The following is a 24,399-nucleotide window of genomic DNA, read 5'->3' on the forward strand; positions in this document are numbered from 1 at the left end:
TCATTTCATGTAGTCTATAACTCTTTAAGAACATTGACTCAGCTTTCTACATTTATAAATTTGGGTATTTCACATGAAAATCCAGATTTCCAAGTTCTCTGGAAATTTCAGATCAGCTGGAGCTCAGCAGGCCTGCCCCCTTCTCATCCTGCATTCTACTTGATGCAGTCTGTACCCAGCTTCACCAGTTTGAGATGTGCCTTGCACCAGTGTGCGAGCCCTCTGTAAGTAGAGCCTCCTGGATGACAGATCCTACACCTATACATAAAAGCCCCAAATCAGCTGAAAAAAGTCTTATCAGTAAATATGGACTAATCCTGTAATTCTTAAAAGTCACCCACAAAGAAAGGAGGATCAACCTAGCATAAGTTTTCTTTAGAGCAACCTTGTCTATAACTGGAAGCCAAAGGAGCAATGCCTTTGGGTGTCTATGGAAAATGATTAGTCACCCAGAATTACATGCTGAAACTTACACACCATGAGGAAGGAGACAGTTAAGCAGAAACTCCCACATAGAAGCGAAACAAGGAAGGGAAAGGCATGGGTGGGGTCTGGAGGCAGTGAAAGGTAGCAGATTTGCAGCAGAGCTAGAGAGGAGCCCTTCCAGGTTGGAGCAGGAGGATGGCGAGCTACAGGAGCCATGCATTTAAGAATGGAGAGTCAGTGTGATAGAAATGATGAGTTTGAAAGGCAATTAATACCTCCAAAAAGGCGGCAGGAGGGAGGCAATATGAGAAGGCTCCAGGTAGCAAGAAAATGAGCTCTTCCACATATAGGCATAACCTCTTTAAACAAACCTCAGCATATAGAACTCTCCCTAAAATCCTGAGAGATAAAAGCCCTCAAGCCACAGTATAACAGTACCATGTGCAGAGCAGGCATCGTGATGTTTGCCCCATGGTGTATTTAAATCTACAACAGAGCTGCTGCTTGCTTTATCCAGCAGATGCATTATGGAAAGCTGTGAAAAAGTGGTATTTTTTCCCAAATTAAATATTTTAAATGAAGTTAGTTTAAAATTTTCAAAGGTGAATCTCTTGAGGCTAACAGACACCTCAATTTAGAGGTTTTGTAAATTCAGATTTGAGAGGCTACACAGTGGCTAAGAGCATAGGCTTTGAGTTAGACTGCTTGAGTTAAAGCCCTGCACCACCATTCATTAGCTGTACAACCATGGGCAAGTTATTCTAACTTTTATAACCCCAGTTTCTTCCCCCCCAAAATGGGGGCAGATAATAATATCTGTTCATAGGGTTGTTGTTGAATTAAATGTCTTAATATTTGCAAAGTGTTTAACACTGTGCTTGGCATAAAGCAAGCTAGGTAAGTGTATATAAAGCAATAAATGCAAAGATTCGTTTTGTCTAAAAAGGTGTAAGCCTATTTATCATCTATATGGTGCCTCACACAGGATTTTCTTACATGTAAAAATCCAGTTTGTTTTTTGAGACCGAGTTTTGATCTGTCGCCCAGGTTGGAGTGCAATGGCATGATCTCGGCTCACTGAAACTGCCGTCTCCTGGGTTCAAGCGATTCTCCTGCCTCAGCCTCCCGAGTAGTTGGGACTATAGGTGCCCATAACCACGCCCAGCTAATTTTTGTATTTTTAGTAGAGATGGGGTTTCACCACGTTGGCCAGGCTGGTCTCAAACTCCTGACCTCAGGGGATCCACCTGCCTTGGCCTCCCAAAGTGCTGGGATTACAGGTGTGAGCCACCGTGCCCAGGGCCAGTTTTTTTTTTTTTTTAATACCTACAAATCAGGTAGTAGATTATTAGTTTTACTGAAGTTTCAATATAGGATTTCTTCAATAGCAAGTATTGAAGAAATCACAAAAATACTAGTCAATTTATTAAAATGTAGTTTAAGAGCACATTTATTACATCTATTAGGTGAAGGTATATTTAAACCTCTACATTTAGGACATCACACGTTTAAATGGCACATACAATAAGTTTAAGGGCAGACCGTATATCCTCGTAACTAATGATTCTTACGTTCATAGACAATTTTAAATTACAATGCATGCTCACATATATTATGTCATTTAACTATCACGACAAACTGGCAAGGGGGGAGCAAGCCCTGTGCAAGCAAACAAAAACAAAAACCCCTAAAGCTCAGACAGCTTAAATAACTGCTCAAAGCCTCCTAGTCAGGAATCATGATCAGCAGAAAGGGGCATCAGTCCCCATCTTGACACTGTCTCCAATGTCACGGCTCTTTACATAATGCTGCCACTGGCGAGGGATTTGTTCAGAATTTGAATTCAATAAAATATGTGTTGCTTCATGTTGATCTAACTCCCTTTCCAGAGACACCCATTGGAAGGGGCAGAGGAAAAGGAAGGCAGAGATCAATGCTCAAAGGTCTAATAACAGCTTAGGTTGAGCAGGTGTTTGCAAGTGAGCAGACAGAGAAGTCAATCTTTGGGAATGGCTCATAAAGAAATAAGTGTGAACTTTGATCAATAACAATGTTTTAATATTGGTTTGTTAGTTGTGACAAATGTACCATAGTAAAGTGAGTTGTTAATAATACTTTGTACTATCCTTGTAACTTTTCTGTAAATCTAAAGTTATTCTAAAATTAAAAGTTTATTTAGGAGGAAAGGAAGGAAGAAAGGAAGGAAGGAAAGAAGGAAGAAAAGCAGACTTCCACCAGTGTTGCTGCTTACTTCCTCATAGGGATGTTCTCGTTGTGGTCTTTCTTTTGGGAAGGATAAATCTAGAAAGTCAACCAAATAGTCATATCCTCCAGGAAAAGGATTGAAGTCCTCATCTGTCTCAATCATCTGTGCAAATGACAACATGGTAAAGAGAAGAATATCAATCAAGTGGTCAAGGTCTTTAAATTCTAAGAATGTGTAAGACTCAAATGCTTTTAAATGATAGATGATAGCAATGAACTGGAAATGAATATTAAGAGTCTCTTCTCTCACCTGAACTGTAACATTCAAATCCTAGTCCATATTAGCAAAACCGCTTCATGTCACTAACATCAAATGTATAGAGCTGGTTATCGCTATCTGAAGTACTATTAGTAATGAGACATCAAATCCCACCATAAATTTGCAGGTGAGGAAATAAATGTGTAATGTTTCTCATTGTCATATAGCAGCTAAATAGAAATGGTTTCACTGAAAATGTTTTATAAAAAACTGTCAAAAGTTTTTCTCTTTTTCGTACCAATTGTCCTAATGAAAATATCATTTACCAATGCTTCCTAGGTCATTAGATTTCAAAGGCAATTTTCTATAAATTATCTGGGAACTAATATAGATATTAACTATTTATTTGGCTAAGTGAGGACAGAAAAAAACCTTGCCTCTGCTACCCTTTTATTTCATTTAAGAATGTTTTAATACCCCCCAAATAGAAAGGACTTAGTCATGGAATAATACAATTCATCCCAAGAAAAGAGAGTTGACATACATACCTGCTCTCTTACTTATTTCACTATTTGCCAGCAAAAACTTTGTCACAGACTGGCCATGGGCCCCAGCTAGGTTTTTGGGGATCATTGCTTTTGAGAATAGCAAGTATTATCTGGCATTAATGTTCAGGAATTGAAAGATAAACTTGGGAGTAGTTCTTACCCTGAGGGTAACGAATACTTGTGTCTCAAGAGTGTGAGTGTTGTCCATTTCCTGATGACATCCCTAAACTTTGCTCCCCTACACAACCTCAGGCATCTCATATAAGCCACAGGTGGCTGGTTACTCACTGACTTTGCAGTTACTCCTGTCCCATTTCAGACCTCCTCTTTGTCTCGCACCCTCTGTCTGCTAGTATTTAGTTTGCTTTTGGAGATCTGTCCAGTTTTGGTGACTAGGTGATAACATGAACTCTTAGCTTGTGGCTCTGTATGTATGTGTTAGGGCTACTTTAAGTTGTAGACTGTAGACCTAGGCCTAGTTCTTAATTTGTGCAATTCAGCCTCAGCATAGCTGCAGATAAGGGTTACCTGCTTCTACCTCACCTTGCTCCAGGCCATCACCTCCTTGGGTGGATCCTATCTTCTAGCCCCACAGTTTAAATAGCTGTTCCTGCCATGCCAAAAACACTCACAAACACAAACAACAAAAAACACGTGGTGATAGGAGACAAAAGATGTTCCAAAAGAAAAACTTAGGGTCTTAAGAACATTCTCTAAATAGTCAACAAGAGATTGCTGATCAAGTGTGAAATCTGTTCTCTGTTAGGCAGTTGATAGGACTTGATAAATGCTTATTGGAAAACAAAGGGGTGTTCATGTATTTCCATTATACAAGAAAGCAAAGACGAACAATAGCATACCCTGACCACAAGGTTGTAATCTTTAAATCCAGCCCAAGTGAAGTATTCTTTTATCCAGGATGAGTGAAGAAATATTTCATCTCCTACAGCAGCATTCAAGATTTCCAAATAAGGTTCAAAATCCCAGGAATCCTTGTAAATTTTCGTCCCCTCTGGAGGCTCTACGATGCCCTTGCTTAAAGACACAAAGGTGTGAGAACAGTGAAAGAAAGTAACAAGTAATGAAGGTAAAAGTTAGTACTTAAGTAGCAAAAGTCAACCAGACTAGCAGCTTTGAGACCGCTCAGATAATTCACAAGAGGTCCCACAAAAGTGCCTCAGTGGTCCCACCATTGCCTAAATCAGAGCAGCTCCTATTGTCTAGTGTCATAGGTTTCTAAGTCAGATTTCATTTGAAGAAAGAAGTCTATGTCTAGAAAAAAACATGTGAAAACCACTAATTTGGGCCTCTTTGTTCCAAACAAGTAAATTATGGAAATATTGCTTATAATCTGGCCATATGATTCTGTGGATGCCTGCACACTCGTGCCTCCCCACCCCAATTAGAATATAAGTTTGGTGAAAGTAGCAACCATGACTGAACCCACAGCAGGTGCTCAATAAATATTTGTTGGATATATGGATGACTTTAGCCTATCTTTAAGATATTCCCAGAACTTTGTGTCTCTAATATATGGTGCTCTTGCTGTCCTAATCAAAGCACAGCCAATAGACAGATGCAAGTTTTTATCCTTAAACCCAGCCAGTAATGTGGTAGAGTTCTCTGACAGTCCTAGAGTTCTGTCCGTCCCATGTGAAGATGTATCCTTGCATAAAACATGGAATTTTAAATCCCGAGAACGGAATAGGATGTGGTATGGATAAAGAAAATATAAGGAGGGAAATAGGTGCCCATCTCATAAAGACGTGGCAGGTGGTGGTAGCTAACCCTCTTCTCAAAACTATACTTTTATATGCCCAAAGCTACAGATGTACTGGTTTCTGTAAAAAAAAAAAAAAAAAAAAAAAAAAAAAAATTAGCTAATCCTAAAGCTTCTCATTTCTAAATGTATCTCAAATCTTCTGCAACTCCTTGCCTTGCCTCAGTCTAGAGCTTCACTAATCTCTTTCTATAGAAAGCCACACCCTCCCAACCACCCAACCACCCTCCCTTACTCCAGTGGTTCTACCTGTTCCCCAGTCCATTCTCTGCAAAACTGAAATGTTTTTTCTAAAACACAACTCAGTAATGTCCCTTCTTTGCTTTATAACTTTCTGCAGCTCCCCTCATTCACAGGAAAAATTCCCTGCACTGGCTTCTGGGGCCTTTCTCCAAGCCTGGCTGCCGCCTATCTCACCCTTTTCCTCTGTTTTCACTCACCAGCCCTCTATACTCAGGAAGACAGATGGCTTCATGAGGGCAAAAGCCTCTTCACAGCTGTATCCTCTATACCTGGGATGATGACTTGTACACAGAAGGAGTTCAATAAATCATTTCTGAATGAATTACATATATTTATGCCCTCATTCAAAGTATCTGCATTCACCAAACCCATTATACACTTGCCTTCTCCAGCACATGCCATTGCTTCTGACTAGAATCTCTTTCTCCTCTCTACTTACTCGTGACATCCTCCTTATCTCTAAATGCCAAAGATCCAGATTAAGCTTTCCTTGGTCACAGTTTTTTCCTCTTCCCCTTGCAAGGCAGTTAGAGCACTTGGTTTCTGTGTGTCCTCTATAATTTGTCTTAGCTCTAAGACCCAACAGTGTTGACTTTCTAGTCACCCAGAATGCTTTGGTGAGGCACAAGAATGCAAATGCAGATTCCTGGGCTCTACCTCAGATCTACTGAATCAGGATCTGTGGGGGAAGGGAGTCCAGGGATCTGGATTTATGTGAGTCTCTTCAATTATTGTGATGTTCATTAAAGCTTGAAAACTACTGCTGGGGCAATTGAAAGAGATGATTTTTGGAGAGTTAGGCAAATGTAAAATGATGAAGGCTCTTGAATACCTTGCTAAGAACTGGAATAATTAAAAACCTTTAGACCTGGAAAATAAAATTAAAAACACTTTTATCCTGGAGGCACTAACGATATTCTACAGAATTTTAAACAGGAATGTTTGCATTTTAGAAAGGTTACTTTGTCAGCAATGAAGAGCAGGGGCTTTCAAACATTTTGCCTATCATCCCAGTAAAGACTACATCTTACATTAGGACCCTGGAGTCCCCCTACCAAGGGTACCTATGAAACAAAAGTTTCATGAAATAATACCCTTGTTACATGCAATGTACTCAGGTATTTTCTATTCTATTCCATTTTATTCCATTCTATTTCATTTTTAAAACATTGGCTGTGAGCAATGGCATTAATTTTATGACTCGCCAATGGATTGTGACCAGCAGATTGAGAAGACACTGGCATGGAAGATGGGTCAAAGGAAGTTGTGGGGGAGGCACAGATACAAGTTCAGGGGCACTGCAGGAGTCTAGGTGAGAAATTTTGAGAGGCAGAATTAAGGCCAGGGCAGAAGAGGCTAGAGATAAGTGATGGATTTGTGAGTGCTTTATGAAGGAGAATTGACCAGATTTGATAACTCGTTTAATATGGGAAGTTAGCAAAAGACAGAATGGGCTGATTTACCATTCATACTGACTTTGCAGAGGTAAGGCTGGGAGAGGGTGCGCTTTTGGTAATTGCATGTACCACTCTCCAAAATGTTAGTCCATTTCCAAATAGCCCATGATGGTTTCATTTGGTTTAGAGTAGTATTCAAAAAAATATAGCTTTGTGGTATCATGTTAACTTTTCTTGGATTGCATTTCCAGTGTGTTATTGTTACTTGTTCAAATTTACTATCTGTGGAATGGGAAATTGGGTAATATTTGCACTGATATGAAAACTAATTTTCTTATTGCTTTTTACTTTCATAAAATAATTCATTTTTGAGCTGTATCAATGGACCTTACTAAAATAAAAGATTCTTCACTGTTTACTCTCTAGTAAGGTTCTGAGATGATGAAAACATTTGAGTCACTGTTATATAGGATGACAAGATTAGGAAAAAATTCAGTCTTTTTTTCCCCTAGATTTGTGAGATACTTATTGGATAGTTCATTTTATTTAAATGGTAAGACTTCCATTTTTAAAAAGTGAGGTAGGCCGGGCGCGGTGGCTCACGCCTGTAATCCCAGTACTTTGGGAGGTGGAGGTGGGCAGATCACGAGGTCAGGAGTTCAAGACCAGCCTAACCAACATGGTGAAACCCTGTCTCTACTAAAAATACAAAAATTAGACGGGCATGGTGGCATGTGCCTGTAATCCCAGTTAGTCAGGTGGCTGAGGCAGGAGAATCGCTTGAACCTGGGAGGTGGAGGTTGCAGTGAGCCGAGATCGCTCCACTGCACTCCAGCCTAGGCGACAGAGAGAGACGCCATCTCAAAAAAATAAAATAAAAAGTGATGTGTGAATTTTACTGTATAACAAACAAAATAGGAACCTGTCAAGAGGCCAGAGGTGAGCCATTTATTTTCTAATAATATTGAAAAAAATTAAACATTTTTATCCTCTAAAAATATTTAAGCCAAACCTGTCTGTTGGATCCTTCAGCATTCTTGCCAGATCAAGGGTGGCTCCCGGTCGAGGGGTCCATGTTATCACATCAGAGTTTTTCTTGATAAGATTGTTGAGTTCATTTGGGTCATTTTTGGTGTTTGTTTCCTTGATGTACCTGAGAAATAAAAGCATTCCCATGTAAGAAAGTTTATTCTCAGGTGCATGGTCTGATGAGTACAATGACAGATTTTTGTTTTATTTTCTCCACATTTTCACTTTCCAATCTTCCTCCACTTATTCCATGGAAAAATAAAGACTATATTTGGGCTAATGTCCCTAATTAGAGAAGAAGTGTCAGTCAAAGAAGGTTGTACTTATACTTTGTTTTTAAGTATAATTGCATGGTGATTGGAATTGAAGTTAGATGTAGCAAGACTGACTACTGAAAATAGGTGGGAATTGCACACTCCTGTATTTAATGTTAATATATGGATTAACTATTATTTGGCAGGCATTATACTAAGTGTTTAATATGAACTAATTGATTACCTTCACAATGCCCCATGAGGTACTATTATGAGGCTCATTTTAGAGAGAGAAACTAAGCCTTAGAGAAGACACATGACTTGCTTGAGGCCATACCATCAGCAGTCAGCCCAGCCCCAGCTCTCCACCCAGCTGTCTGACACAGGCTGTGCAGCCAGCGAAGCCTCAGCCCTCACAGGTTGCCACAAAACTTTGGGAGTAAAATCTGAAAAGCTTTTACATTCAAAACCATTAAAAATCTACTTGTTGGCCGGGCGTGGTGGCTCATGCCTGTAATCCCAGCACTTTGGGAGGCCGAGGCGGGCGGATCACCTGAGGTCAGGAGTTTGAGACCAACCTGGCCAACATGGCGAAACCCCATCTCTACTAAAAATACAAAAATTAGCTGGTCATGGTGGCGGGTGCCTGTAATCCCAGCTACTCGGGAGGCTGAGGCAGGAGAATCGCTTGAACCCAGCAGGCAGAGGTTGCAGTGAGCCAAGATCGTGCCATTGCACTCCAGCCTGGGCGACAAGAGCGAAACTCTGTCTCAAAAAAAAAAAAAAAAAAAAAACTACTTGTTACACACACACATCCTCAGTTGCAACCCATCTTGAGATTCAATTTCTTTTTTTCTTTCTTTCTTTTTGAAACGGGGTCTCACTCTTTCATCCAGGTAGACTACAGTGGCATGAACATGGCTCACTGAAGGTTCGACCTCCTGGGCTCAAGCAATTCTCCTGCCTCAGCCTCCCAAGTAGCTGGGACTATAGGCATGCACCAATATGCCAGACTAATTTTTTGACATTTTGTAGAGATGGGGTCTCACTTTGTTGCTGAGGCTGGTCTCGACTACTCCTGGGCTCTGAGATCTAATTTCTTTCTTTCGAGATGGAGTCTTGCTCTGTTGCCCAGGCTGGAGTGCAATGGCATGACTTGGCTCACGCAACCTCTGCCTCCCGGGTTCAAGCAGTTCTCCCTGCCTCAGCCTCCCAAGTAGCTAGGATTATGGGTGCCCACCACCATGCCTGGCTAATTTTTGTATTTTTAGTAGAGATGGGGTTTCGCCATGTTGGCCAGGCTGGTCTTGAACTCCTGACCTCAGGTGATCCGCCCGTCTCTGCCTCCCAAAGTGCTGGGATTACAGGCATAAGCCACCATGTCTGGCTGAGATCTAACTTCTAACTGTGGCATTGATAAAAGCGTGGTGTCTCCCAAATCTAATTCCGTACCACAATCTTTCTTGAAAAGCCTTAACTCCTCAATTTCAATGTCATACAAGAAGGTGATTGTGGTTGTGTTGGAGCAGAAAGAGAAAGATCCAGAGAAAGAGGATTTGTCACTGTGATTCACCTAACATGGGTTTTATAGACAGACATTTCTGTTAAAGGGAATTTTACTTTCTTGAGCTACAAATTGGTTACGCAGACTTGATAGATATTTTTAGTGAGATAAGCAAAAACTACATAATCATTTGTATTTCTATAGCACTAAGGTGACACATTTATGATCTTGGAATCAATTTTGTAGACACAAGTGAGAACGCTGTCACTGCACCAAAGACATCAGTAGCTTTTCTCTTTTTACACACATTAATATCCTCCCACTGTTACAGTCACCACCTTGTCTCATCTTCTTCTGGCCTTTAGTCTCTACATGGTCCACTAACAGGTTTCCCTGCCTCCAACTTCCCCCTCTTCAACCATGTTACTATTCATTACTCTTCCTAAAACATAATGTGTGGTGGTCACAAAGTCTGTAACTTCTTGATGTGTCTTTGTCTCTCTATAAAATAAAAATAAAATCAGTATCTAGATGGGGTATTGTGGGAAGTGAAAGTATTTGCCAACTACTTATATGCAACAGTGCAGCTTTTAATTGCTTTAAATGACAGCATCACATTAAGTGGTCAAGTACCCACCACCTCCAATTCTTCTCCACGTCCTTGCAACTCAACCTACTTAATATTTCCTGAATCTGCATCTCACTCCCCACTGCCATTCATTATTCCTTCCTGGGTTATTGCAATAGTTTCCAAACTGGTCTCCCTTTCCCTTTGCCATCACAAAGGCATACAGACTAACCCCTCCAGTTCACATCTGATTACATCCCTGTTCCTCACCCAACTATCAGGCTCCCTATCCTTCCAGGAAAAAATCCAAATCACGTAGCATGTCCTAAAGTGCTCATACAACCCCTGTCTCCTGTTCTGAACTGCAATTTCTCATCCCAGCATCTTTTTATCTTTGCTGGTCAGTTCCTCCTCCTTTAAAATGCAGCATTCATAGACTCATCCAGTGTTCGTCTCCTGTCCTGCATCTGTATCTCCTTGCCTACATTGATCATTCTGTATTACAATTGTTCTTCTCTTCTAATAGACCATCACTCTGAGAACAGACAATCAAAATGAATCTCTAGTTCTCCATTACTTAGCACGGTGCTGCTCAGTGAATGACAAATGAATTTACAAGTAACGAAGAGCAATGATCAAAAGAAATTATGTTTTAACCTTAGACCAATCTTTTCTGAAAAAATCTGGAAGATACAAGAGAGCTAAATAATGTCAACAAGAAGTTTAAAAAGAAACACATCAGCAAGAGACCACATTAAGCAATGTAGCTACATTGCAAGAGAACATAGCATGTCAAAATGATGACAGGTTTTTAACAATGAGACAAATGAAGTGCAGAGAAGTCAGATAGATGGTGGTAGAACCAAAACCACAATCCCCTGTACACTGCTCCTTCTACTGTACTGCTGCTTCCAGTTGATGAGAAGTCATGGGCAGTCCTAACATGATCACTGTCACGAAAACTCGCCTTGAGGACTGACTTATTACCCAATAAATTCAGACAAATACAGCTAAGTGTACTTTCTTGGTAAAATGACACACGCATTTCCTGCCTATACATAAACAGTCCCTGCCCTTTGTTCACAAAATATCAGTAACTGTATGATAAAGTAAATTTTTTGTGAAGCAGATGATTGCTCATGAAAACGTTATAGCTAGGGGATGAGTCACCGCATAAGCTCAGGATCAAATAAATTCTATATACAATCAAGGAAATCTTAGCAAAGTTTAAACATCTATAAACTTTCCTTTAGCATTTACATTGTACTCCATATAACACAAAATGGATAGATTATATGTATTGCTTTTGCAAGAGATTATGAAGTCCATAAAATGTGCATGTAATATAACTTGATTGTATCACAAATATGATTTAAACAAATATGCTTGCTGGGCTCAGTGGCTCACGCCTGTAATCCCAACAGTTTGGGAAGTCAAGGTGGGAGGATCATTTGAGGTTGGCAGTTGGAGACCAGTTTGGCCAACATGGTGAAACCCTATCTCTACTAAAAAAAAAAAAAAAAAAAATAGCTGGGCATGGTGGTGCATGCCTGTAGTCCCAGGTACTCAGGAGGCTGAGGCAGGAGAATCCCTTGAACCTGGGAGGCGGAGGTTGCAGTGAGCTGAGATTGCGCCATTGCGCTCCAGCCTGGGTGACAGAGCTAGACTTTGTTTCTACCAAAACCAAAAAAAAAAAAAACAAAAACCCCACAAACAAACAAACAAAAAACCCAATATGCTTGCCTTAACTACCAAGGCTTAAGGTGCTCTTTAAGAATCACCATGTTTGCCTTTTTTGATCTTTAATTTTTCAAACTTACTGAGATCCTTTTTTTTTCTTTTTTACTTTTTGAGGGAGTACAGATCTATAGATCTTAACACAAATATAGATTCGTGTAACTGTCACCACAATCGGGATACAGGATGGTTCATCACCCCCAAAACTTCCTTGCATTGCACCTTTGTAGCAAAATCCTTCTTTAACCCCTACCTCCTCACAATCGCTGATCTACTCTCTATCCCTATAATTTTGCCTTTTCCAGAATATCATATACATAGAATCTTTTAGTATGTAACCTTTTGAGACTGGCTTCTGTCACTCAACACAGTGCCTTTGAGATTCATCCATACTGTTGTATGCAGCAGTTCTTATTGTTGAGTAGTAGTCTGTTGTATGACTATACCAGAGCTTGTTTATCCATTCACCTGTTGAAGGCTATTTGGGTTGATTTGGTGATTATGAATAGAGCTACTATTAATATTTGCATGTAGATTTTTTGTGTGAATAAAAGTTTTAATTTAATTAGGGCAAATACTCAGGAGTGGAACTGTTGGATCATACAGTAAGGTTAGCTTCAAAGAAACTGCAAAAGTGTTTTCCAGAGGGACTGCACCATTTGGCATCCTTAAGAGCAAACTGTGAGGGCTCCTCTTGGTCTGTATTTTTGACATAAGGTGGTATTGTCAATTTTCCAAAGTGCCATTAATTCTAATAGTTATGCCATTGTGGTGTTAATTTTCATTTTCCTAATGGCTAATGCTATTCAGCATCTTTTCATATGCTTATTTGACATCCATATATCTTCTTTGGTGATGTATCTGTTCAAATATTTTGCCAATTTTGAAATCTTCTTGCTATTGATTTTTAAAATTATTTTAAATCGTAGTCTTATTGCTGAGTTTTGAGAGTTCATTTTATGTTCTGGATACAAATTCTTTGTCAGGTATGCTATCTGCAAAATGTTCTCAGAGTCTATAGTTTGCCTTTTCATCCTCTTAATAGTTTCCTATTTATAGAGCAATCATTTTAAATTTTGATAAAGAATAATATATTAATTTTTAAAATAGATCATGCTTTTGATGCAACATCTAAGAAGTCTTTGCCTAACCCATGGTCAGGAATATTTCCCCTATATTTTCTTTTAAAAATTTTATAGTTTTATATTAACATTTATATCTATAATCCATTTTTACTTTTTACATATGACGTAAGGTTCAGATTGAGGTAGGTTTTTTTGTGTGTGTGTGTATGGGTGTGCAATTGCTCCAGTAACATTTGTTGAAAAGACTACCCTTTCTCCATTAAATTGCCTTTTTTCAGGCTGGACGCAGTGGCTTGCAGCTCACGCCTGTAATCCCAGCACTTTGGGAGGCCAAGGCAGGCGGATTGTGAGGTCAGAAGATTGAGACCAACCTGACTAGCATGGTGAAACCGTCTCTACTAAAAATGCAAAAAATTAGCTGGGCATGGTGGTGTGCGCCTGTAGTCCCAGCTACTCGGGAGGCTGAGGCAGGAGGATCACTTGAACCCGGGAGGTGGAGGCAGAGGCTGCAGTGAGCTGAGATCACGCCACCACACTCCAGGCTGGGCGACACAGTGAGACTCCTTCCCCTCACCAAAAAAAAAAGCCTTTTTTCGTTCACATTTTCCCAAATTGCATCTTTGCCAAAAATCAATTGGCCATATTTGTGGGGATCTATTTCTGGACTATTCTGTTCCATTGATGTCTGTGTCTATTCCTTCACCAGTATCACACTATCTTGATTACTGCAGCTTTATAGCTAATCTTAAAATTAGAGAATATGTTCCTCTAATTTCATTCTTCTATTACAGAATTATTTTGATTAGTCTAATTCCTTTGCCTTTCCTATAAATTTTAGACATTATCTAGATCCACAAAATATCCTGCTGGGATTTTGATGGGCATTGTACTGAATCTATAAATTTGGGGATAATTAAAATATGAACTATATTGAACATCCAATTCATGAATATAGTATGCTGTTCCATCTATCTAATTAGAGTCTTTGATTTCTTTCATCTGTTTTGTAGTTTTTAGCATATGTACTCTGTTTGATATCCTGTTTAGGGTCAGATCCACATGCACAGTGCAGCTTTGGAGTTAACCCAGGAGTTTATCCATAATTTTATGGGCTCACTTTCCTAAGCCTCCTCTATCTGAAATCTCTCCATTATTTTCTGCCTCCCAGGTGTCCCCTTCATCTTCTGGTTGAAAAGCCAGGGCTTTGATTTCCCTGTTCTGCTGTGCATGTTCTGGAAACTGCATACGCTTGTGGGGCAAAGTGGTGAGAGGTTAGTGAGAGAAAAAACTGCAACAAGGATTCTCTTTCGCATTATTTGAACCGAAATTGCTTTGATTTGAGAAAATGATTCTTTTTCCTTGGAGTGTAATCCATGAGTGAGGCTTCTAGCAGTCCTTCACTAGGAGAGTTGCTCAGGGCCTCTCTCACAAGCATATGTACAAAAAGTGAAAGTAAGTTAATTTTTGACTTAATTACTTAGGTGGCTAGAAGCAGCAAATCAAAGAGAAGGATTGAGACTGCTGGTAAAGATTTGTTACAGCAGTGAAGAATGATCACTAACTTAGCAAAACAGTAACAAGCAGATATAATGCTTTACTGCCTGGGGCCGTTTAGTGCAGGGGCAAACAGCTCAATGGACTAGAACATATCCTGTTATAACATCCTCCAGTGAACTTTAGGAACATCAAGCTGTTATATTACATTCTAAAACTTTGAAATGATGAATCCATGGTATCAAGAAAAGATCAATTATGTTCTAATACTCTTTCTGAGAAGACAATTATACCTAAATCATAAAATTTTCACATCTAGAGAGATAAACTATACCTATCCAGAAAATTTTGCTACCTAGCATGATTTCACTATTTAGAATGCCCAAGTTCCCAGAAGTTCTATACAGCGAAGATTTTACTCTATTAAAAGGTCTATGGTGCCAAAAATTATTAAACTCTGTTCAATAGAAATACAATTCAAGCATGTGTAATTTTAAATTTTCTAGTAGCAACATTAAAAAAGTACAAAGTAACAGGTAAAATTAATAGATTTTACTTAACTCGATCCAAATATGTTAATATGAAATCAATTTTTAAAAATTATTGAGATATTGTGCATTCTTTTCTGCATATCAAGTCTTTGGAATCCAATGTATATTTTAAACAGTACATCTCAATTTAGATCCTACATTTTCATCAGAAAGACTTGATCTATAGATTTTATAAAATGTATAGTTCAAAAAGTAGCTTCTCATGCTCAAGTTGTTCCACACATACCCAAAAAGTTTCCCAATAAAAAGAAGCAAGTACTAAAAATGTACTTTCATGTAACATTCAAATCCACATTGACACAACTGGTTCATATTTTTTTTTTAAGAAGAACTGATTTGGCTTTGAAGCAAAAGCATAACAGTTTCAAAACTATGCCTGTCCAAGTTTAGTAAATTCACTAACTTTTGTGTCAACTCATTAATATTACCATTGAATTCAAAAGGGTATTACATAAATCAAAACTCAACTATAAATTATCAATACTAATGAAACATTCTTCAAATTTTACTCAACTTTGCAGTGAACTTTAATGCTGTCAATTAAAAATAAAATCTGCATATTGGTTTTTTAAAAATGTATAAAACTTATTAATTGGTGCCATGAAAAGTTTCCATTTTAACATAAATACGTGTGATGAGTTGTTTTCCCCTCAAAAATGAAATGTTAAAGTCCTAATTCCTAGTACCTCAGAATGTGACCTTATTTGGAGATAGGGTCCTTATGGAGGTAATCAAGTGAAAATGAGGTCATGTAGGTGGGCTCTAAAACAATCTGACTAATGTCTTTATAGAAAAAGGAAAATTTGGACACAGATAGGCACACAGGGAAAATGCCATGTGAAGAGACAGAGTAAAGATGGTCATCTACAAGCCAAGGAGTGTCTGAGGCAACCAGAGGCTGGGAGAGGGCCGGGAACCAATCCTTCCCCAGCAGCTTTAAATGGACCATGGCACAGCCCACACCTTATTTCAAACTTCTGACCCCTAGAACTTAACAAATGTTTGTTAACAAAAATTGTAATAGGTTCCTAGGGCTGTTGTAACAAATTTTTGTTACATGACCCAGTTTATTATGTTCCTTTGTTACAACAGCTCTAGGAACCTAATAAAATATTTCTTCTCGTATAACTAAGTCACAATTAAGCTTTTCCTTTCATTGTGTTCAAACACAAGGTGTGTTCAACATAATCTGACAGTACACAGTGATTAACAGCATGACGCTGGAGTCAGACTTAGGATGAGATTCAAAATGAGTTTTTCCATAGGCATTGTGATATCAGATTAAAAAACAAACCACCCTGCCAGATTTTATCTTTGATTCCTGCATATTTGGCAAGCAATTCTTTTGTTTCAAGAAAATCTTGAAATTAATCATGTAGGTTTTCTTGACTTAACCGAGCATTGGCAAAGGGGACAAGATCAAATTCATGGTCTTTTATTTCTTTCAACAATTCCATAAATTGGTGGTGATTCATAGCATTTGCAGAAGTTATATTGCTGCAAGAAAAAACCACATTAGATACCCAAAACATGAGAAGACAGCTTCAATCTGATAATGACATAATTCTATTCTGGAATGCAGTATGGTATAGAGAAAAGAGCTTTGGAACTAAGCATACCAGGGTTCCATTCTCAACTCATGTTTCCAACAGAGTGACTTTGGGCACGTCCCTTGACCTTTCTGAGTTTCAGATTCCCTATCTGCAAAAAAGGAACAATACCCCCTTCCTATGCATAGTGCCATTGGGAGATTAACTTAGATGGCTTAGTTAAAAGTCCCCAGTTCACTTCCTGGCACATAATAAATGGCAGTTGCCATCCTCTTTCCTGGGATCCTTTCGGAGAATATCTATCTGTTATTTTATCTCCTGAAAGAGTTCCTGGCTGCCAAGTATAACTTTTATTCATGCTCTGTGTTCTCCAGCAGCTTGTTAAAAAGTTCCAGACACCTACTAATCACTTTCCTTCTCATGTCACACTGCTTTCACAGCAAAGTCGCTCATTCCACCACACGTTAAGTTGTATGTAAAAATGTACAAAGTGTCTAGCCATACTTGTCTGATGGGTGAGATTCCACAAAATACCCAGCAAAGGGACAATAAATTCGGGGTTGCAGGTTCTTCACCAGCTGAGCCTTGTAGTTCAGGAGTTTCTTCCTTTCTGTTTTAATGAATTGGGCTTTCCATTCCTCTGAAATGACAAGATTTAGATTAGAGTCTCCTCTGCTGGAAAATCCCAGAAAAACACATGTTCTAGCAGATTGGAACTCTTTCAGGAGATAAAATTGATAGGTAACTAAGGCAGAAATAGAACAAGACTCCATGTCATTAGTGGAGGATTTCCCTGGAGTTTTTATCTTGGAAATTTCAATTGGTTACTAGGAAAATGTTACCAAGCCAGCCAAAGGCACCGAGCTTTCTCCTTGTATATGGCAATTCATTCGGACCCTAGCTGAATACACAGGGTAGGATGCATAATTGTAGTTGCTGTGCATGCACATTTTAAGGGCATTGTAATTCTTGAAATTGTTAACTCTTTACTAACATGGAAATGGCTTCATTATATTTGTAGATTATAACAGGTGTGTTCAACATAATCTGACAATACACAGTGATTAAGAACATGATGTTGGAGTTAGTTAAGATGAAAATCCTGACCCACCACTTACTGGTTGGGCAGCCTTGGGCAAACTACCTAACTTCTCCATGTCTGTATCTTCTCTGTAAATGGAGTCATGATGCCCCTCTCACAGCGCTGTTCATTTGCTTATTCATTCACGTAACCAATATTTGTTGTACACCTACTCTGTGTCAGACGTGGTTCTAGCCACTGGGAATAAAGTGGTGAACAAGGCAAAGCAGGTCCCTGCTCTCATGGAGTGTTCATTCTAGTGAGAGAAGCAAATAATGAACAAGTAAATAAAGTCATTGCAAAGAGTGATGCACCATGAAGAAAATAAAACAGGGCAACGGAACAGAGAGTGGCTGGGGTGAGTGGGATGAGATGGAGGGAATCATTAGACAGGATGGTCAGTGAAGAGATGACATTTGAGTTGAGACATAGATAAGAAGTTTCTGGTCACATGCAAATCAGGGCCAGCTGCACTCCAGGCAATGGAAACAGCAAATGCAAAGACCCAGGGCAGGTGTGCATTTGACACTTTGGGTCTAAGAAACGAAAAGCAGGATGGGCTGATATATAGCAAGCATCAGAGTGACAGGCAGTGAAGGAACTTGAGGAATTAGACAGGACGCAGAGCATATAGGGTACAAGGTCAGGGAGCTGTTACTGTTATTGTTTCTATGAAATTTGACAAACACAGACAAGGATACAGAAAAAATATACAAGCTACCCATCACCTAGACATAACATTTTGGTATATTCAAGACCTTTTTAAATGTATATGTGTGTACTCACGCACATGTGCACACACACACAAACTCACCATCACACAGAATGGGATGATGCTAGTTAACCCTTAATAAGTATGTTTTACCTTCCCAGTCACACTTTTTACTTCTTAAGGACAGAAACTTCCCTCTATTTCTCATGTGGTTACACACTCTGGGAGGCAATGAATATAGACTTAGAGAAGAAAGCAAAGAACGGGACAAAGGTTATCTTCATATTGCAAAGCAGGGCATTTTCTGCCACACTGTTAGAGAGGGATCACTTATCAGATACATTAATTTATTGAGTGGACATGTATTGAGCACTTACAATACATGGGGGAAGTGTGTTGAGGATACACACTTCCCCCATGTCAACCCCAACCCCACTCTTGGACCCAGAGCAGAAGGGCTCCTACCTAAGACCCCAAAACCAGAGGACCCTCCTCTGGGTGCACGAGAGGTCCCCAACTAGAGGACCCTCCTCTGGGCGCACTGCTCCCTGATATGAGCATCCACAGTGCCAAGGGGATGTGTCTACATTGAGGTTGCACACACCCCATTAGGAACCATATTCCAAGAGCACCTAAGCCTGGATGACCCACTTCAGGCCTTTCCTGTTCTGCTCTATGGTCTACATGGTGAACCCAAATGATTCTTTTTCTTGGCTCCTCCTGAGGTGCTCTCAGATCTCAACGTTTCCTTCATGCTCCATCATGTTTTGAGCTAGAAACCTTAGTTTGTAATCTGCAACTTACAAGTCTGGTTTCCCAGTAAGATTGCATGCTTCTTGTGGGGAGGGATCATGTCTCAATTACATTTGTATTTACTCTTACAGCATTTAGCAATGTGCCATGCGTGTTACTTGGTATCACTTTCATACAAAATGTTACCCGTAAATTTTCCACCACTGAAAGTCATTGGAAAGCCTGATGCTCCTCCAGCAAAATCACTCATCATTAGAGCAACCTTCATAGGCAGTCTTCCCCCATTGGGTCTGGTGCAGTCCACTGTATTGAGTATTTTATGACCTGTGGAGAAACAAAGAGGTATAGGTATTCAACGTGAAATCTTGAACACCCATGGTTTGAATTCCAAGACAAGGACTTCTGTATACAGTCTGTATAATTGAACTTATTTGATTATAGAAGAATTGATTATATCAAAGGAAAAACAAACAGTAAGATTTTAAAACTTAAAGCTTTCAATAGTATATTTTCTGAATTTTCTTTTTTTTTTTTTTTTTTTTTTTAATATATACATATATTTTATTATACTTTAAGTTCTAGGGTACATGTGCACAACATGCAGGTTTGTTACATATGTATACATGTGTTGTGTTGGTTTGCTGCACCCATTAACTCGTCATTTACATTAGGTATATCTCCTAATGCTATCCCTCCCACCTCCCCCCCACCCCACGACAGGTCCCGGGGTATGATGTTCCCCACCCTGTGTCCAAGTGTTCTCATTGTTCAATTTCCACCTATGAGCAAGAACATGTGGTGTTTGGTTTTCTATCCTTGAGACAGTTTGCTCAGAATGATGGTTTCCAGCTTCATCCATGTCACTACAAAGGACATGAACCCATCATTTTTATGGCTTCATAGTATTCCATGGTGTATATGTGCCACATTTTCTTAATCCATAGTATTCCATGGTGTATATGTGCCACATTTTCTTAATCCAGTCTATCATTGATGGACATTTGGGTTGGTTCCAAGTCTTTGCTATTGTGAATAATGCCACAATAAACATACATGTGCGTGTGTCTTTATAGTAGCATGATTTATAATCCTTTGGGTATATACCCAGTAATGGGATCCCTGGGTCAAATGGTATTTCTAGTTCTAGATCCTTGAGGAATCACCACACTGTCTTCCACAATGGTTGAACTAGTATGTACTCCCACGAACAGTGTAAAAGTGTTCCTATTTCTCCACATCCTCTCCAGCACCTGTTGTTTCCTGACTTTTTAATGATTGCCATTCTTTTTTTTTTTTTCTTTTATTATTATTATTATTATTATTATTATACTTTAGGTTTTATGGTACATGTGCGCAATGTGCAGGTAAGTTACATATGTATACATGTGCCATGCTGGTGCGCTGCACCCACCAACCCGTCATCTAGTATTAGGTATATCTCCCAATGCTATCCCTCCCCCCTCCCCCCACCCCACAACAGTCCCCAGAGTGTGATGTTCCCCTTCCTGTGTCCATGTGTTCTCATTGTTCAATTCCCACCTATGAGTGAGAATATGCGGTGTTTGGTTTTTTGTTCTTGCGATAGTTTACTGAGAATGATGATTTCCAATTTCATCCATGTCCCTACAAAGGACGTGAACTCATCATTTTTTATGGCTGCATAGTATTCCATGGTGTATATGTGCCACATTTTCTTAATCCAGTCTATCATTGTTGGACATTTGGGTTGGTTCCAAGTCTTTGCTATTGTGAATAATGCGGCAATAAACATACGTGTGCATGTGTCTTTATAGCAGCATGATTTATAGTCCTTTGGGTATATACCCAGTAATGGAATGGCTGGGTCGAATGGAATTTCTAGTTCTAGATCCCTGAGGAATCGCCACACTGACTTCCACAAGGGTTGAACTAGTTTACAGTCCCACCAACAGTGTAAAAGTGTTCCTATTTCTCCACATCCTCTCCAGCACCTGTTGTTTCCTGACTTTTTAATGATTGCCATTCTAACTGGTGTGAGATGGTATCTCATTGTGGTTTTGATTTGCATTTCTCTGATGGCCAGTGACGGTGAGCATTTTTTCATGTGTTTTTTGGCTGCATAAATGTCTTCTTTTGAGAAGTGTCTGTTCATGTCCTTCGCCCACTTTTTGATGGGGTTGTTTGTTTTTTTCTTGTAAATTTGTTGGAGTTCATTGTAGATTCTGGATATTAGCCCTTTGTCAGATGAGTAGGTTGCAAAAATTTTCTCCCATTTTGTAGGTTGCCTGTTCGCTCTGATGGTAGTTTCTTTTGCTGTGCAGAAGCTCTTGAGTTTAATTAGATCCCATTTGTCAATTTTGGCTTTTGTTGCCATTGCTTTTGGTGTTTTAGACATGAAGTCCTTGCCCATGCCTATGTCCTGAATGGTAATGCCTAGGTTTTCTTCTAGGGTTTTTATGGTTTTAGGTCTAACATTTAAGTCTTTAATCCATCTTGAATTGATTTTTGTATAAGGTGTAAGGAAGGGATCCAGTTTCAGCTTTCTACATATGGCTAGCCAGTTTTCCCAGCACCATTTATTAAATAGGGAATCCTTTCCCCATTTCTTGTTTTTGTCAGGTTTGTCAAAGATCAGATACTTGTAGATATGTGGCATTATTTCTGACGGCTCTGTTCTGTTCCATATTTTCTGAATTTTCAAGTGACTACATTCATCCCATTTGACTTGGTGGATACTAGGTGTCTCATGAAGACATTTACCTTAATTCCACTCTAGCTCATAGAGAGACTGCTTTCTTCGGTCAACTTTTTCCAGGTGTTGAGCCCAAAGGATCAGAAAAGAGTGGATTAACATACTTCCCTGTACCTTTTGCAAATTACATGCAAAGCGCATATTCAAATGATTGTTGGGGCAGTAAGGCCATCTTTTCATATGAAAAGCAGTGCATGATTATATTACATGATATTTCTAGGTGAAAGTAATAAAAGACATTTATTTAATAAACATAGTTTTGAAGAAATCGCTATAGGTGGAATGTAAAATATCTATTGCCTTATGAAAGAAAGCTTTGCTCCTGTCACTATCTAGATGACATTATTTCTAATTTGTTTTCTGGAAAAATTATTTGAAAGATAGCTCCATATTTCTAGAACAAGGATATAACACGCTATATTCTTTCAAAATGGAGCTAAAAGATGAACATGTGATGAAATTTCATATAGATATTACTATCCTTCCTATTAAGAATGTTTTCTATTTTTCATTATCAATGGGGATAAAAACATACCTTTGTACTCCACAATAATGCAAGTGTCCATCTCAGGATGAACACCGTCCATCAAGATCATGAATCGAAGATTTTTGTCCACCTGGAATTTAACAATAAAACCAACAACTGTGAATTTCAGTTTGGTTTTTAATTCAATATTTGAGAAAGTAATCACTGTTCTGGAAAGACTGGTCAACTGAACCTCACATTTGAAGAAATTTCCTTATTCAGAACTAGATTTATTACCTGTTCTGTAAAGTTGTACTATAATAGTATGGGTTAACGGAAAGAAAATCATCTTTGCCCAGGACAGTCTGCCTAACATTTGAAGCTCAAATAGAGGTTGTGTTTATGCAGTATCAGAGACATACCACATTGACCCATTTTTTCCTTAATCTTATGGTGACTATCTCACCTAACATTCATCCCAGAAAGCATAACTGGAAAGTATGGAAAGAAAACAGATTTCTGACCTGCTGCCATATTCCAAATGGCACGATGTTGATATTAGTCAACTGGACACCGCTCTGATTCAGATTCCAAAATACAGGCCTTTCTGTGTTTCCAACATAAATGGGAATATCTGGTCTTCTCCCAGCAAGCTTTTTCAATGTGGGGTAACTAGGATAAGACAGATGGAAAGGTTGAAAAGAGAAAAAAATAGTGTCATCTAGTATGAGAGACAGTTTGTTCCTTATACCAACATATTGACCGAGAAGTGAGGAATTGAAAAACTGGACTCTCACCAGAGTCCAGAGAAAAGTTTCTGTTCAAGGATGACTGAAAGTGAAGGGAGATTCTGAGGGGATTCATCTTTGTGGTCAGAACATATCATATGCTTATGGTGTGGACGTCAACCAGGTAGGCAAGTTCCATTTTCCACAGTGACGCTGCTTGAAGGAGGGGTAGTTCTAACAGTAGGCACAGATGAGAAAAAGTCATGCTGTAGAGGAAAGAAATGAGGATCATGGAGATCCTCATTTCTTTGCATTCCTCAAGCAGTAGCTCTCAGTAAGAGAGAGGACTGGGACATAGTACAGGACAAAAGCCCACATCTCAGGACCATTTTGGGGGTCGGTTTTTCAACCTTCAAAGATTCTGTCCCTTTTGAAGGATAAATAATATATTTTGTATATCAGAGCCACACTTTCACAGACTATATTATTTATCCTTAAGGAGGGACAGAATTACCAGCTAGGCAAGACAGTAAAATTTACTGTTGAGGAACTACATCCAACATTTGTAGTAATCCCAACTCAGTGCACAATCAATCATCCAAGTATTTTTGACTGTCTAGACATATTAAGTCAGCTTTTATTTATTGAGCATTCATTATATAACAGAGTTATTATACCACTGTAGGGTGTGGTAGAAAGTTGAATAAACAAACAAATGATTACACATCTATTATATTTCAGACTTGGTGCTGGGGCAGTTTTACATACTATGTTATTCAATTCTTACAAAAAAGCTATGAATTTTTTGTTTTTGTAGATGAGGAAACATTCAGAAATAAATAACACACAGTAAACTGGTATTCAAATTTGGGTTTTCTGATTCTAAACCTAGTGCTTCTTCTATAAGAAGAAACTTTCTAACTTTAATGAACATACTATCTGGTTTAAGAATCAGACTTGTACACAGAGTATGAGATCAGGCAAAATAAGATATATAATCATAGGAAAAGTATTTTAAAAATCTGCATATCAGCACTTAGCTGTACTAATATCCAAGTTCCAGCATTGCGTTAAAAGCTATCCAAATAAGTAGAATCTGGAAGGAAGTGAGGGAAGCAACAAGGTTTCTCCCCAAAAAACAAAAGATTCAAAAAATCAATGATTCTTTGAATGTACCTTCAATCTCTGGGTTCAGCAACGAAATCCTGCATTTTAAAGCACTTTGGGAGTTACGATAAGTTATTCTAAAATGGATGTTTATTGCTTTGGATTTTTCAATTGCGAATAATTCTTACTGG

The 24,399-nt window shown here is 38.9% G+C and overlaps 1 protein-coding gene and 1 long non-coding RNA gene across 9 annotated transcripts in view; one reads left to right on the forward strand and one right to left on the reverse strand.

Moving 5' to 3' along the window:
• LOC134739694 (uncharacterized) overlaps positions 1-24,399 on the forward strand; it is a 107,626-nt gene that overhangs the window by 61,894 nt on the left and 21,333 nt on the right. The window lies entirely within an intron of this gene.
• The window catches only part of LOC129039569 (cytidine monophosphate-N-acetylneuraminic acid hydroxylase-like), a 129,601-nt gene that overhangs the window by 8,323 nt on the left and 96,879 nt on the right, over positions 1-24,399 (reverse strand). For 6 of the 8 annotated variants that reach the window (XM_063665882.1, XM_054493470.2, XM_054493473.2 and 3 more), the window contains 7 exons: positions 22,898-23,045; positions 22,443-22,524; positions 19,363-19,500; positions 17,135-17,270; positions 7,871-8,011; positions 4,299-4,473; positions 2,678-2,794 (listed from right to left, as the gene is read on the reverse strand). In XM_063665882.1, the coding sequence (XP_063521952.1) occupies positions 2,678-2,794; positions 4,299-4,473; positions 7,871-8,011; positions 17,135-17,270; positions 19,363-19,500; positions 22,443-22,524; positions 22,898-23,045 (937 nt within the window). The remainder of the gene's footprint in view (positions 1-2,677; positions 2,795-4,298; positions 4,474-7,870; positions 8,012-17,134; positions 17,271-19,362; positions 19,501-22,442; positions 22,525-22,897; positions 23,046-24,399) is intronic. The other 2 variants (XM_054493472.2, XM_063665883.1) reach the window with 1 other exon arrangement.

Source organism: Pongo pygmaeus, chromosome 5, assembly GCF_028885625.2.
Source record: "Pongo pygmaeus isolate AG05252 chromosome 5, NHGRI_mPonPyg2-v2.0_pri, whole genome shotgun sequence".
Taxonomy (NCBI): domain Eukaryota; kingdom Metazoa; phylum Chordata; class Mammalia; order Primates; family Hominidae; genus Pongo; species Pongo pygmaeus.